Consider the following 12439-nt stretch of genomic DNA (forward strand, 5'->3'; position numbering starts at 1 on the left):
GCGCTCGCAAGCGCTGCTCACCACTGCCCCCTAGCGACTCGACGGGCTGCTGCCGCAAAGCCCAGCCGCCAATCACCAAAGCGCGCTGCCTCTCCGCAGCTGGTCTGGTTTCCAAGGCAGCGAGGCGGCAGCAGTAGCATCACCTACTTGGCTCACTTTTCGGGAGCTCGCGCCTCTGGTGCGACGTCACAGTGCCTTCTTGTCCAATGGGGACGCTTGGGCCGACGGCATTATAAATAAGGGCTGCGAGAGGGAGCAGCGGCTTCATTCCGGACGGGGGCGGGGCTTTGCTGAGAGCGCAGGAGCCGTCGCAGGTCGTGCAGCATGACTCTGGAGGTAAGGGAACCTCGGGGGAAGGAGCGGGGCGGGGGGAAGCCCGGCGGCGCCTGAAGCAGCGGCGTGAGCGCAGCTTCTGGAGAAGGTGGGCTCGCCTGGCGCCTCACCCGAGGGACCTGGACTGCGCCGAGAGTGGAGGGCTGCTGGTCCTGAGGTTTTGCAGCAGTATCCGGCGAGTGACCTCCTGTGCTGTGCAGGATCGGCTGCTGGGTTCGATCCAATCCAGCGAAGCTATTCTTAAGCAAACCCTATGCCTGCACCGTGCAATCCTATACCTGGAAGGATTGAGCCTCATTGAACTCAATAGAACTTATTTTTGAACAGACGTGTATAGAATTGCTGTGTAATACACTCTTTTAAAAAAGTACAGAGGAGTGCGTGACTTGGGTTTCCCTATTTGACTATTTCCTACACCTTTTGGTTGGAAGGGAATTCCCCCCCCCCCAGCTGTTTGGCTCAGGGGTCAGCACTGCGGTGATCAACTGGACCCCGCCCCCCACAAGTCACTATAACATTGCACCTCATGTCGAAGTAAATAGGTGCGGAATTGAGGACTTAAAACTTTAGAACCTGGACAGTTATAGCCGTGCATTTGCAGCTCCTCCAGCTAGTACAGTGGTACCTCAGGTTACAAATGCTTCAGGTTACAGATGCTTCAAGTTACAGACTCTGCTAACCCAGAAATAGTACCTCGGGTTAAGAACTTTGCTTCAGGATGAGAACAGAAATCGCGCAGTGGCAGCAGGAAGCCCCATTAGCTAAAGTGGTACCTCATGTTAACAGTTTCAGGTTAAGAACAGATCTCCAGAATGAATGAAGTTCTTAACCCAAGGTACTACTGTACTGATTCATGAAGTATAATGTGATGAAATGAGTCCCTCCACCCCCACTCGACCACACAAATGGGAGTTGCAATCCATTTAGTGTTGAAACTGTAAACTTGGGCAAGTTTCCGTGCACAGTTGCAGAAGATCTGTGTAATTGCTTGGGGACAAGGCAGGGACCTACCTGCCTGATGGACTGGTTTGGGGTTTCAGCTTTTCGTTCATGTGCTAGCTAGTCTCCACTCCAAGTTAAGTGTGACTGCACAAACACTTACGGCTTCCTCTATCGGAGCATTTATGGCCGGGGAGCAGCAAAGTTTGAGGATTGCAACACTCCACTTGCATGCTAGGATCGGAAGCCGCAGCCTCTTCTCTTTCTGATATGCAGACCTCAGCTCTTTCCTACTTATTCTGCTGGGCCAGCATTAACATCATGCAGAGAAAGGCTAGGATGAGCTAAAGTGATGCAGCTGGTGAAGGCAGATTCAGCAGCATCATAATCCCTCCCCCAGAAGTACTCAAACTCTGCACACAGCAGCTCTGCTTAACTGCCTGGATTTTGGCTGAATCTTTCGCAAGGGGGATTTGATTTGAGGACTACAGATGATTGTTGTGTAACATGCAGTCTTTGTGACTCTCTGCACACATGCAAGCCACAGCCGCCCGCTCCAATTTAAATGAATGACTGCTAGCTTGTTTCTTATAATGCCATCTAGATGTAGAAATGTAATAAAGCAACAGAGCAATTTAGAATTAAAAACACGACTGTATTCAAACGTGATTAGCATCCAGTTAGAATACAATAGTTTTTCCACATCAGTTGCGACTGTAAATAGATTTAAAGATTTTTTTTGTTTCTTTAATAATATTTGTATGCCACCTTTGTGATTTAATGGGGTTCCCCCCCCATAAATGTATTTTCCCCAAAGTGCATGGCCATGTAGGGGCTTTCTTCTCGGTTTTGGCATTCCAGAAAGGATGCTACAGCATGCAGACAGTCAATCGCAACCTATTTTATACATTTATTTAGGCAATTCTATATTGTGCAATCAAGCTATGCCTTCTGGGTGAGCTGTAATACGCTATTTGCAAAAGAGCTCACAAGGTGATTACAGAATATTTAGGGATAACTAATGAGATTACATATTTGTGGGGAAAAAATTAATGTTTCAGTGCCCCTGTAACAATACAGATCTTCTTTCTCCTATTCAGAGTAAGTGCATAAGTGACTTTACGCAAACAATCCTGAATATAGTTTATCAGATAATTTCAAAGCACCCCCACTAAGAAGTATGAGATTTTATATTCTTAGCTAGAGGGGGGATTTACTGGGATTTTTACAAAGCCATTGCCACCCTGGTTGGTATCCTTTAAAAAGCACAGGTAGGTCTGCATGCTGAAAAGGACGTCAGGGTTACATTGCACAATAGCAATCCCCCCCCCCCCCATGCTATTGCCCCTGGCAGACCACTTTTGAGTTGACAGTGCAGTCCTATGAGTAGTGCAGTCCCAGTAATCAATGGGGCTTACTCCTAAGTATACAGTATAGCATTGCAGCCAAAGGGTACTTTTAAAAGCATTGATTTAGGCCAGTGGTTCTAAAACTTTTCCCCTCTAGGCCACAGTTTCAGAATAAAAAAAAAATGATAAGAAAAGAAACTGGAAAAGAAATACATTGGAAAACAAAAAGAAGCACTCCGAGCAGTGCTTGATTTTGAAAATATACCCATATTCTGCAAATAAGAAAAAAATATTTTGATACTATATTATCTTATACTATACTACACTGAAATTTTAAAATGTTTCTTTGATTGTCCTTTAATCTTCCCACCACACTTGACATCTCCTCTTGTAACACCAGTATGGGACCCCGTGCCTTGTTAAGGCCACTGATTTAGGCTGTGTATAAATCATTGGGTTTAAAGTGCATTCTCTAGCCGCTGGAAAAATCACTAGAACTAATTTACGCCTCACAGGCCTACAACATGAAGCACTCTTTAAAAACTACAGTTCCAATGATTCTTTAGGGAGGGGAAATGTCTTTTAAATGTATGATGTGCATGCTGGGGGGTGGGCAGGCTGCTCAAAGTATATAAAAAAAAACTACTGGACTAACTTAAGCACTTAGGTATAAGTGTGTTTCTTTGGCTCCTTACTGTTGCTTGAAAAACAGCTCCTGGTGATCAAGTTTGTAATAATCCTATTGGCTATTCATATTCTCTGGAACTGGATAAAGGTAAAGGGACCCCTGACCATTAGGTCCAGTCGTGACCGACTCTGGGGTTGCGGCGTTCATCTCGCTGTATTGGCCGAGGGAGCCGGCGTACAGCTTCCGGGTCATGTGGCCAGCATGACTAAGCCGCTTCTGGCAAACCAGAGCTGGGCACAGAAACGCCGTTTACCTTCCAGCCAGAGCGGTACCTATTTATCTACTTGCACTTTGATGTGCTTTCGAACTGCTGGGTTGGCAGGAGCAGGGACCGAGCAATGGGAGCTCACCCCGTCGCGGGGATTCAAACTGCTGACCTTCTGATTGGCAAGTCCTAGGCTCTGTGGTTTCCCTCTGGAACTGGACAGTTCACCATAATTTTGTGGCAAGCTTTTTATGGCTAGGTGTAGTTAAATCTACTATTCTAATATTAATAGAAGCATGTGGGAAGAAAGAATAGTGAGAATTAATCAACAGAAGGGTGGGAAACGAACTCTGAATTTGTAACGGTATTTGTATCAGTGGGTCTAAAATAGGATAGCATGAATGAATGAATGGATACTATGGTTATACATAGTGGACACAGTAATGAATGGGTGCCCTGTTATAACTGCTCTGTAATGGAACACAGTAGCTCATTGTTTAATTTCAGTGAGGTTTATAGTTGTTTCATCTAATGAATGTTTGTTGGGGGGAGAGGTTATGGGAATTTAAGAGTTGACAACTGCATCTTTGTGAGCCAAGGATGAGTTGATTAAGAGTCCGGATTTTAGTGCTGGCTTTCTGCCTATTTGGAAAGTTTCATACTGAATTATTTGTTTCTTTGCAGTACAGTGTTTTACTTTCTGATAGGAGAGACAGGTTCCTTATGACACCTTTGTTAAAATAGTCACGATGCTTAACCTGACCTTTATTTCTCATAACAGACATTAGAGCACTTGTGAGGAAAGAGCCCGATTGATTTGCCACAGGCTGGCATGCAGTTCTGGCAGGATCATTGTGTCATGAGCTTTGTGCAAAATACGCATCCTACTGCTCATGCATATAACTGCAGGTCTGCCTGGAGATTTCACAGTGCTAATCAAATAAATAACTTAGCAATGTAGCCATCGGGGCATAGGTAATGCATGTCAGTTGTTGGCAAAGAAGGGTCAATACAAGAGCTGTTCTACGTATAGTGGAGCAGTATCTCCTTTCCTGCATCACTGTAATGCGTCTCTTGTGACTTAGAATCATAGCAAAGGCAGATGAGAGAATTATTGACACTGATTCAAGGTTACCCTGAAGTAGCAGAATAAAAAGATGCTGGGCATGTCTTGCTTTTTGTAAAATTAGCTCTGCTCTAAAGGGGAAAGGAGATTGCTAAACCATGTGGACTCTAGACTAGCATCTTTATTTTTAAGGGGTTTTTGTGTGGGAAATGTGGCCAATGTGTTATATAAATGAATATGTAAAACTAGTCAAGTTCTTCATTTAGAATTCTTGAAACATGATCTGTGATTCTTGGAGACTGACAAAGAGAACTGAAAAACAGCCTTTCCAGTCCCATACGTTTCTCTTTTTAAAAACATCATTGTCTGTAGTAGGAGCCAATTCACAAAAATGTATACTCGCTCTATCCTTGAGTTACTAGATTCACTTATTCAGAGCTTCCTGCTCTTGGGAGCTGTCATTAGTGCAAATATCAAAGCCACACACCTGGTCTTGAGAGGATTAGGGTGGAAGAAGTTGTTTGCAGCCAAAAACCATTCTCTCCCACCACCCATGGGAAGGAAACCTTTTTCTATAAAAAATAATATTGAACTTGGGATAACTGTCTTTTTTCAGCTCAAAGACAAAGGAACTTGGGTTGTTGATTGCGTGCAATATGTGGTTCCATCACTAGTGTGGTTATATGACAATGCAAGCTAACTGAGCATGCCCTTTATGGAGAAACAGGGGAGCAGAACTTTATCTGAACTTATCTGTGTTTCACATGTAATGTAGTTCTGACCTCAGTGTAGTCGAAAATCAGGAGAGCTGACAGAATATTGAACAGATGGCAGCCATGAAGCCCAAAATGAGGCCTTTTGGCAAGCTCATGGGTAGGCAAACTAAGGCCTGGGGGCCGGATCTGGCCCAATCGCCTTCTAAACCTGGCCCATGGACGGTCTGGGAATCAGCATGTTTTTGCATGAGTAGAATGTGTCCTTTTCTTTCAAATGTGTTTCTGGGTTATTTGTGGGGCCTGCCTGGTGCTTTTACATGAGTAGAATGTGTGCTTTTATTTAAAATGCATCTCTGGGTTATTTGTGGGGCATAGGAATTCGTTCATCCCCCCCCCCCCGCAAAAAAAAAATAGTCCGGCCTCCCCACAAGGTGTGAGGGACAGTGGACCGGCCCCCTGCTGGAAAAGTTTGCTGACTCCTGGGCAAGCCGCTAGCCTCACCCTAGCCCACCTGACAGAAATCTTAGGATAAAATGAGCATAAACCTGCTTTGTGGTGGAACACTGTGATACTGATATGGAAATAATCAAACCCTATGCCTTTTACTGGAAAATAAACTTGGGTAGGTAATTCCAGTCTATAAACGTGCTTTAAAATCAGTGAGCCAAATTAGCCCCTTGCTGATCATTAAAGTGTTACAGAGAAATAAACCTGCATTAAGGCTGCCATTTTATACCGCCTTCCTGGGAGCAGGTCCATTGGGACTTTTGAACCAACGTGCATAGGACTGAGAAGTAAGTGGTTTTAAATATTGGTCCTATCGCAGACGAGCATATTCTGGCCTGGTAGTATAATGTGACGTTCTTGTAGCCATGTCAGACTGAAACCTTACTTCAAGTGAAACCTTATACCCAAGAATAGAAAAATACCAAGGCAAACAAAAAACAACCCAGCTTGCTGAGAGAGCTGATATTGAACAGAGCTGGAAAAATGCCCAGTGTCTTCAGTATCTGCATTGCAGCTTACACAGAGAAAGAGAGTGAGATTCAAGCGATGCTACAACTTGACTGCATGCAACTTGACTGGCTGCATGGGAAGCTTCTTAGCATAACTCGCTGGTAGAGCATTTGTCTTGTGTTTCAAAAGGTCTCAAGTTTGAACTGGCATGACCAGGTGGGGCTCAGAGAGACTCCTCCCTGAAGCATTGTAGCACCCTGCTTGTGGTTAACGCTTAGCTGGAATGAAATATTCAACGCAGCAATAGAGAAATTAAAATAATAATTTATTTGTCAGACAAATAAATATGAGGCACAGTGGTATATGGTTACCAAGCTCTGGCCTGGCCTCCTGCCATTCTGGCCAGCACTTATATTTCCTTAATCCAGCCCCCTTGCTCCTCCTGTGGCTGCCTCTGTCCAATCAGGCTGGTTGAAATTCCTATTGGCTGTTTGCTAGAACCAATCACAAAAGATACACCCATTTCCTCATGCCATTTTATGAGAAACAAAAAGCTATATATTCTTCTATCTATAAATGACAAATAAGTAGTAATATATCTTACATGTGTCTCAGCAAGGAACCTTAATTACCAGCTCACCTCGCCCTATTGCCCTCCAAAACAAATGGTTTAATCTCAAATTTTTATCTTAAACAGATGTCAAGGATCTTGAATTTACATCATCATTGAAAGATCTCCTTCTCTTGAAGGTCTTTTAAACAAAGGCCTGACAACCATATGTATGCTCTAATGATGTTTCCTGCTTGGCAGGGGGGCTGGGCTGGTGGCTGATGGCCCCTGTGATCTCTTCCAACTATATGAAATAAGAATCTAGCATAAGGATTTAACATTTCTTAGCTTCTAATTCCTTTGCATAATTACATTTAAGCCAATATATTTAATACATAACATAGATAGCTTTTTAGAAGAATAAACCTTTTCAAAGTAAGGAACAGTTTCCAGCCTCAAAAATAGAAAGAAAGAAAACCTATCTTCTCCAGCCAAGCCAGTTGCCTTTTTCACTGCTCTTGACCTTTCAACCTTAGGAAAATATGGCTCAAGTTTAATGGGAGGCACATGGTTTTATTTTACTATTTACCCACTCTTAATTATGTTTTTCTCTGCTTTTTTATCTTCTGTAATATGTAGGGTCAGTGTAACCTTGGCTGTCAGCCTGTAATTCCCTTTTTACGACTTTGAGAATTGTTTTCTGCTATAAATCAGGGGGCCCCCTTGTCCAGGAGAATAAACATCTTGCCAAGGTTCTTAGGCAGCTGGTCTTCTGCCTGGCATGAACATTTGAAAATCTTTAAGCTCATTTTAAAATACAGGCCCTGATCAAGCCTCAATAAAAATGCAGGCTATGATTAGATGCCTCAGCATCACACTCCTTGGAAGCAATATATGGCTGTTTTAAGTGAAATTCCTATTTATTTATTTTTGCCTCTCTTCAGGCCGACTTCAACACTGTGGCAGAAAAAGTAAAAAAACTAAAGACCAAACCAACTGATGATGAACTAAAAGAACTGTATGGACTCTACAAGCAGTCGACCGTGGGAAATATTAATATTGGTAACTTTGTACATGCCTACATGTTTATATATTCATTTCAAAGAAACTTTGCGTGGGTTTTTATTGAAACTTAGTTGTTGTCTTTTGGCAGAGTGTCCTGGGATGCTGGATTTGAAAGGCAAAGCAAAATGGGAAGCATGGAACCAGAAGAAAGGTGATGGATTTATTACAGCTCTTTATTATTCTGATTCAAAATAATGTCATGTGAAAATAACAAATAAGGCATAGTAATAAAGCTGATTTCCCCCCCTTTACAGGTATGTCAAAAGAAGATGCCATGAAGGCTTACATTTCTAAAGCAAATGAGATGATAGAGAAATATGGACTGTAGATTTTCTTTGGACAATTAGTTCAAAGGCAAGGGCACTACTCATTTTCAGACTGATGTGAACATCATTATTTGCAATAAACTTTTTTCTTCTTTGGACATGGCTTGTTTGGATCCTCTTTAAGCTAGTAATATTCATGGTTTTGGCAACTTAAATATTCACAGCAATCTTCTCCTTGCCCATGTCAATATAAAAGTTTGCACTCACGCTGTAGAAAAAAAATAATTCAACAACTTTGGGAACGGCAGTGATGTTAGGCTATTATAATACATCTGATTAGTTCTACTTACAGGAAATACTGGTAGCACTTCTGTTCCAACTAGTGACACCAGAGATGGGGAACCTGTAGTGCAACTCCCATCAGCCCTGCCAGTGCTGGCAGTGATAGGAGCTGTCTTGCACTGATGGACCATTTCAGATGGCATAAGGTTTTGAAATCATGTACTGTATTTACACCTACACACCCATTGCAAAAGAAACACAAAACCACACACAAACTTCTCAAATGTGATAAGTTGCTTCTGCTTGCATGCAATTTTCTTGCCCGAAAATCAATTTACCTATTAATTATCCGAAACACTTTCTTCTTTAAAAGAACAAAATATTCCAATTAACAGGCAAAAATTAATAAAGACTGATTGCAATCAAAACGTATTTGCAACTTATGACACAGCCCTTAAAATGTGAAGTTATCATCTCTGCTTCCGCAGATTTCATCACACCAGATTATCAACTGCTGTTACATCTTGAGATTTAGGAGGATATATTTGAGTTTTGGAGGAAGCATGTGGAGTCATACCCAGACAGGCCTCCATTGGCCTCATGTACATGACTGAACAATGTCTAATTAGAACAAGGATCAATTAAGGCCAAATGCCTTTATGCTACCTCATTTCACTGCAGCTTTAGAGTCTTAAATTTTTGGACATACATTTATTTTGCTGAGGAGGTTGCTGACTAATGATTCTGAACACGTAGCGGTGGGAGGGAACTAGAATGCTCTTTGAGTGTTCTGGGTGGGGTAAATTATTGAAGAAGGCTGCTGCTGATGGTGATATTTATCTGCCACCCATCTGGCTGGGTTATCCCAGCCCAGTGCCTTGGAACTTCTTGCCATGTAGGAAGTGGGACATGCCTGTAACTGTTTGGGATAAAATGGAAATGGTTAGCCTGGACCTCTGCCAGAGGAACAAAAAAATATCCAAAGGAACGACTGACCTAATTCCAGATAAATTGCAAGAGGTTCAAGTTTATGTAAGCCCTTCAGAAACAACATAGCAATACAAATATGCAACAAATTGCAGTGAGCTGTTCCCATCCTTCCAAGCTTGGATCTGAACTAAACTGCTATAACACCCTGCTTATTTCTTTGGCCACAGTGAACATTATTCTACAGTTCAGGAATCTCTTTAACTGAACGTGTTCTTACATCTACTGAACAAAGGATTCGATTGTCTCAACACTTGCTTTCCTCTCCAAGTTTAGTTTACAAGTTTGGAAAGAAATTGGATGTGACTTGCACAACAAATTCAATAGAGCCATTCAGGGACCTACTCTATATTCATGATAATGTGCCCATTTGATGCCTGGTTGGTCTTTTTCCTTGAAAAGGGTCTGGAAACTCCAGTTGCCAGTACAACATGATAGCCATGGGAATTGCTTTACTCAGTAATTGGATGCTGTTTCATTGTTACAAAACCATTAAACGTTTCAAAATTAAAAAAATTTGCCCTTTGCACAGGAAAGAAAATTGCAGTTCACTGTTTTTTTAAGAAGCTGAGAATTTTCCGGTGTAAAAGGTCTTCAAGTGAATGGACTTGCTGTTTATGGATTGTAAAAGGGGGGAGAACCCTAAAATAATTTTCTGCTTTCTAATAATATGTTTCTTCTGGCCTACCTAATGATATCTACCTAAATTACTGCAGTGAATTGTACTTCTAATCTGAGAAACACTTACCCACCTGCTATCGAACTGTCCATTTTGTCTCACCATGTGCAATATGAGGAGCTTTACTGCCACTTGAAAGCAGACAAATAAACCGTTGAATAACACTGGGCTTTCAGGGCAGATGAATCTTTTCCTTTCTTAAAAACAAAACAAAACACCAATTGATGCTTTCATTTAAAATAAAATTCACTGAGTCTTTCATAAGAGCCACTTCTATTTCAGATCTTTAATTTAGGTATTACCTGGTGTAATAATAGCAGTATTGATAATCTACATTAGCAGTTACATTCCCAGGCTGGGCAAAAATCCTCATCGGCCAGGGCCATGATGCCATCACCTTAAGGGCTGCAGTGAACATCAGCACCTGCAAAGAAAACTCTGGTAAATATACCATTGCTACTGCCTGGGAGAGGACGCAGGTGGCGCTGTGGGTTAAACCATAGAGCCTAGGACTTACCAATCAGAAGGTCGGCGGTTTGAATCCCTCTGACTGGGTGAGCTCCAGTTGCTCAGTCCCTGCTCCTGCCCACCTAGCAGTTTGAAAGCATGTCAATAGGTACGGTGTGTCCGTGCGAAGCTCTGGTTCGCCAGAAGTGGCTGTCATGCCGGCCACATGACCCGGAAGCTGTACGCCGGCTCCCTTGGCCAATAAAACGAGATGAGCACCGCGACCCCAGAGTCCGTCACAACTGGACCTAATGGTCCGGGGTCCCTTTACCTTTACTGCCTGGGAGAGAAGTTCATTAGTAGCGAGGTCGCATTTGTGAGTCTTTTTTTTTGATGGGTAGCAAGGCTGTGCAGCAGCAACTGGTCACACTGCTAGGGCCATTTGTGACTCAAGTTTTTCTGAATGTTTAAAGGCTCCCTTAAATATGCTTAAAGACTTCACCCCCCCCCAAATGAGGCTATTGGGAGTGTGATGTCATAACAGTACTGATAGCAGGAGATGGTATTCAGCAGGTAGGTCTCTCCTAGCCCAGTACAGCAATATTGCAACCCAACTACAAAAGCAACATAAATCTGACTCCACACCTTGCTTTTGAATATATATGTTTTCATTTCTATTTTGTTTCTCTCGTTCTCTTGAACGCTCAGAATTTAAAAGTCACTAATTTAGATTGCAAGTTCGGCATTCTACAATATCAGTTATGCTCTTTCTGGCTATCGCAAGCAGGTATTATATTCTAATGGAGTCACAAATACTCATCCAACTCGCTGGGCAAAACATCCTGATTTATAGGGACCGCTTACCAGCGGGAAGGTAAACGGCGTTTCCATGTGCGGCTCTGGCTCTGGCTCTGGCCAGAGCAGCGATGTCACGCTGGCCACGTGACCCGGAAGTGTCTCCGGACAGCGCTGGCCCCTGGCCTCTTAAGTGAGATGGGCGCACAACCCCAGAGTCTGTCAAGACTGGCCCGTAAGGGCAGGGGTACCTTTACCTTTACCTTTAAATGATGTCCACTGTTGCAGCTATGACCAACAGACATAACTTAGAAGTTCAGAAACTGCCAATACACACGTTTTTGTTTTTTAAAGTAGACAAAGAAGTCAAATGCAGAGGATAGTTTGAAAGAAAACAACTACATCTTTTAGACAAACTAAACATAGTATAAGATTCTGCTGAAACTCTGGTAAGGACAAAGGATTTCAAAGTACAGTTGCGACTGTTGTAGGCAACACTGCCATCTTGTGGACATTCCAGCTGCAACATGCCCTACAGTCTGACTGTGAGAGGTTGCTGTTCTCCTGCGTGCTTCACTTAAACCACATGTACCTTTGCTTAACTACGTGGAAATACAACAGGGAGGTGGAACTAACTGAACCATCCCTGCAGTGGTTGCTGGTGCTTATTGGGGCTGGTGGGGTGGAAGGCAGGGAGACCAACAGTAGGTGCAGCTGCTCCCTGACTGGTTGTAAAGTTGGCTGGTAGGTGGAGGCTAGTTGAGGGCAGACTGTGATGTGATATACTGAGGTTGATTCAACAAAAAAATACTGCATCAGGTCTGCTGGACCACCAGTGAACTTTAAACACCTAGGCATATTGCCAACTGATGGGTGCTGGAAATGCAGACAGATCTGAAACACCCCCTGTGGAAAGCCTTCCCCCACTCCCCGTAGATCCTTTTTCAAAGGAAGTACAAACCGGAATCAATTTGGATATAGTAGGTGTCAGTGCTACAATCCTATTAAAGTCACGTCTGTCATAAGGACAAAAAAGAGGCAAGGCAAGGCCACACCAGAAGCAAATGGAATAAACTTCCAGTACTGGAAATACAGATGTGGGAGACTGGATGCGA

At 42.9% G+C, this 12439-nt stretch overlaps 1 protein-coding gene and 1 long non-coding RNA gene across 2 annotated transcripts; one reads left to right on the plus strand and one right to left on the minus strand.

Annotated features, from left to right (window-relative positions):
* Positions 1-178: 178 nt before the first annotated feature.
* ACBD7 (acyl-CoA binding domain containing 7) lies at positions 179-8292 on the plus strand. The gene is made up of 4 exons (XM_079948382.1): positions 179-336; positions 7748-7865; positions 7957-8019; positions 8123-8292. Exons 1-4 carry the CDS (start codon positions 325-327, stop codon positions 8194-8196), a joined length of 267 nt encoding a protein of 88 aa, XP_079804508.1. The 5' UTR covers positions 179-324; the 3' UTR covers positions 8197-8292.
* On the minus strand, positions 8112-10722 carry LOC307200053. Its single transcript, XR_013832302.1, has 3 exons — positions 10600-10722; positions 10385-10506; positions 8112-10279 (listed from the first exon to the last, which is right to left on the minus strand). It is a non-coding gene; the product is annotated as an uncharacterized lncRNA (long non-coding RNA).
* Positions 10723-12439: the final 1717 nt, after the last annotated feature.

The sequence above is a fragment of the Podarcis cretensis genome, assembly GCF_951804945.1.
Source record: "Podarcis cretensis genome assembly, chromosome: 12".
Taxonomy (NCBI): domain Eukaryota; kingdom Metazoa; phylum Chordata; class Lepidosauria; order Squamata; family Lacertidae; genus Podarcis; species Podarcis cretensis.

Coding starts and splice junctions, on each gene's coding strand:
- ACBD7 (XM_079948382.1), top strand. Junction 7,866..7,956: donor CGTGGGAAATATTAATATTG/GTAACTTTGTAC, acceptor GTCTTTTGGCAG/AGTGTCCTGGGATGCTGGAT. Junction 8,020..8,122: donor AGCATGGAACCAGAAGAAAG/GTGATGGATTTA, acceptor CCCCCTTTACAG/GTATGTCAAAAGAAGATGCC.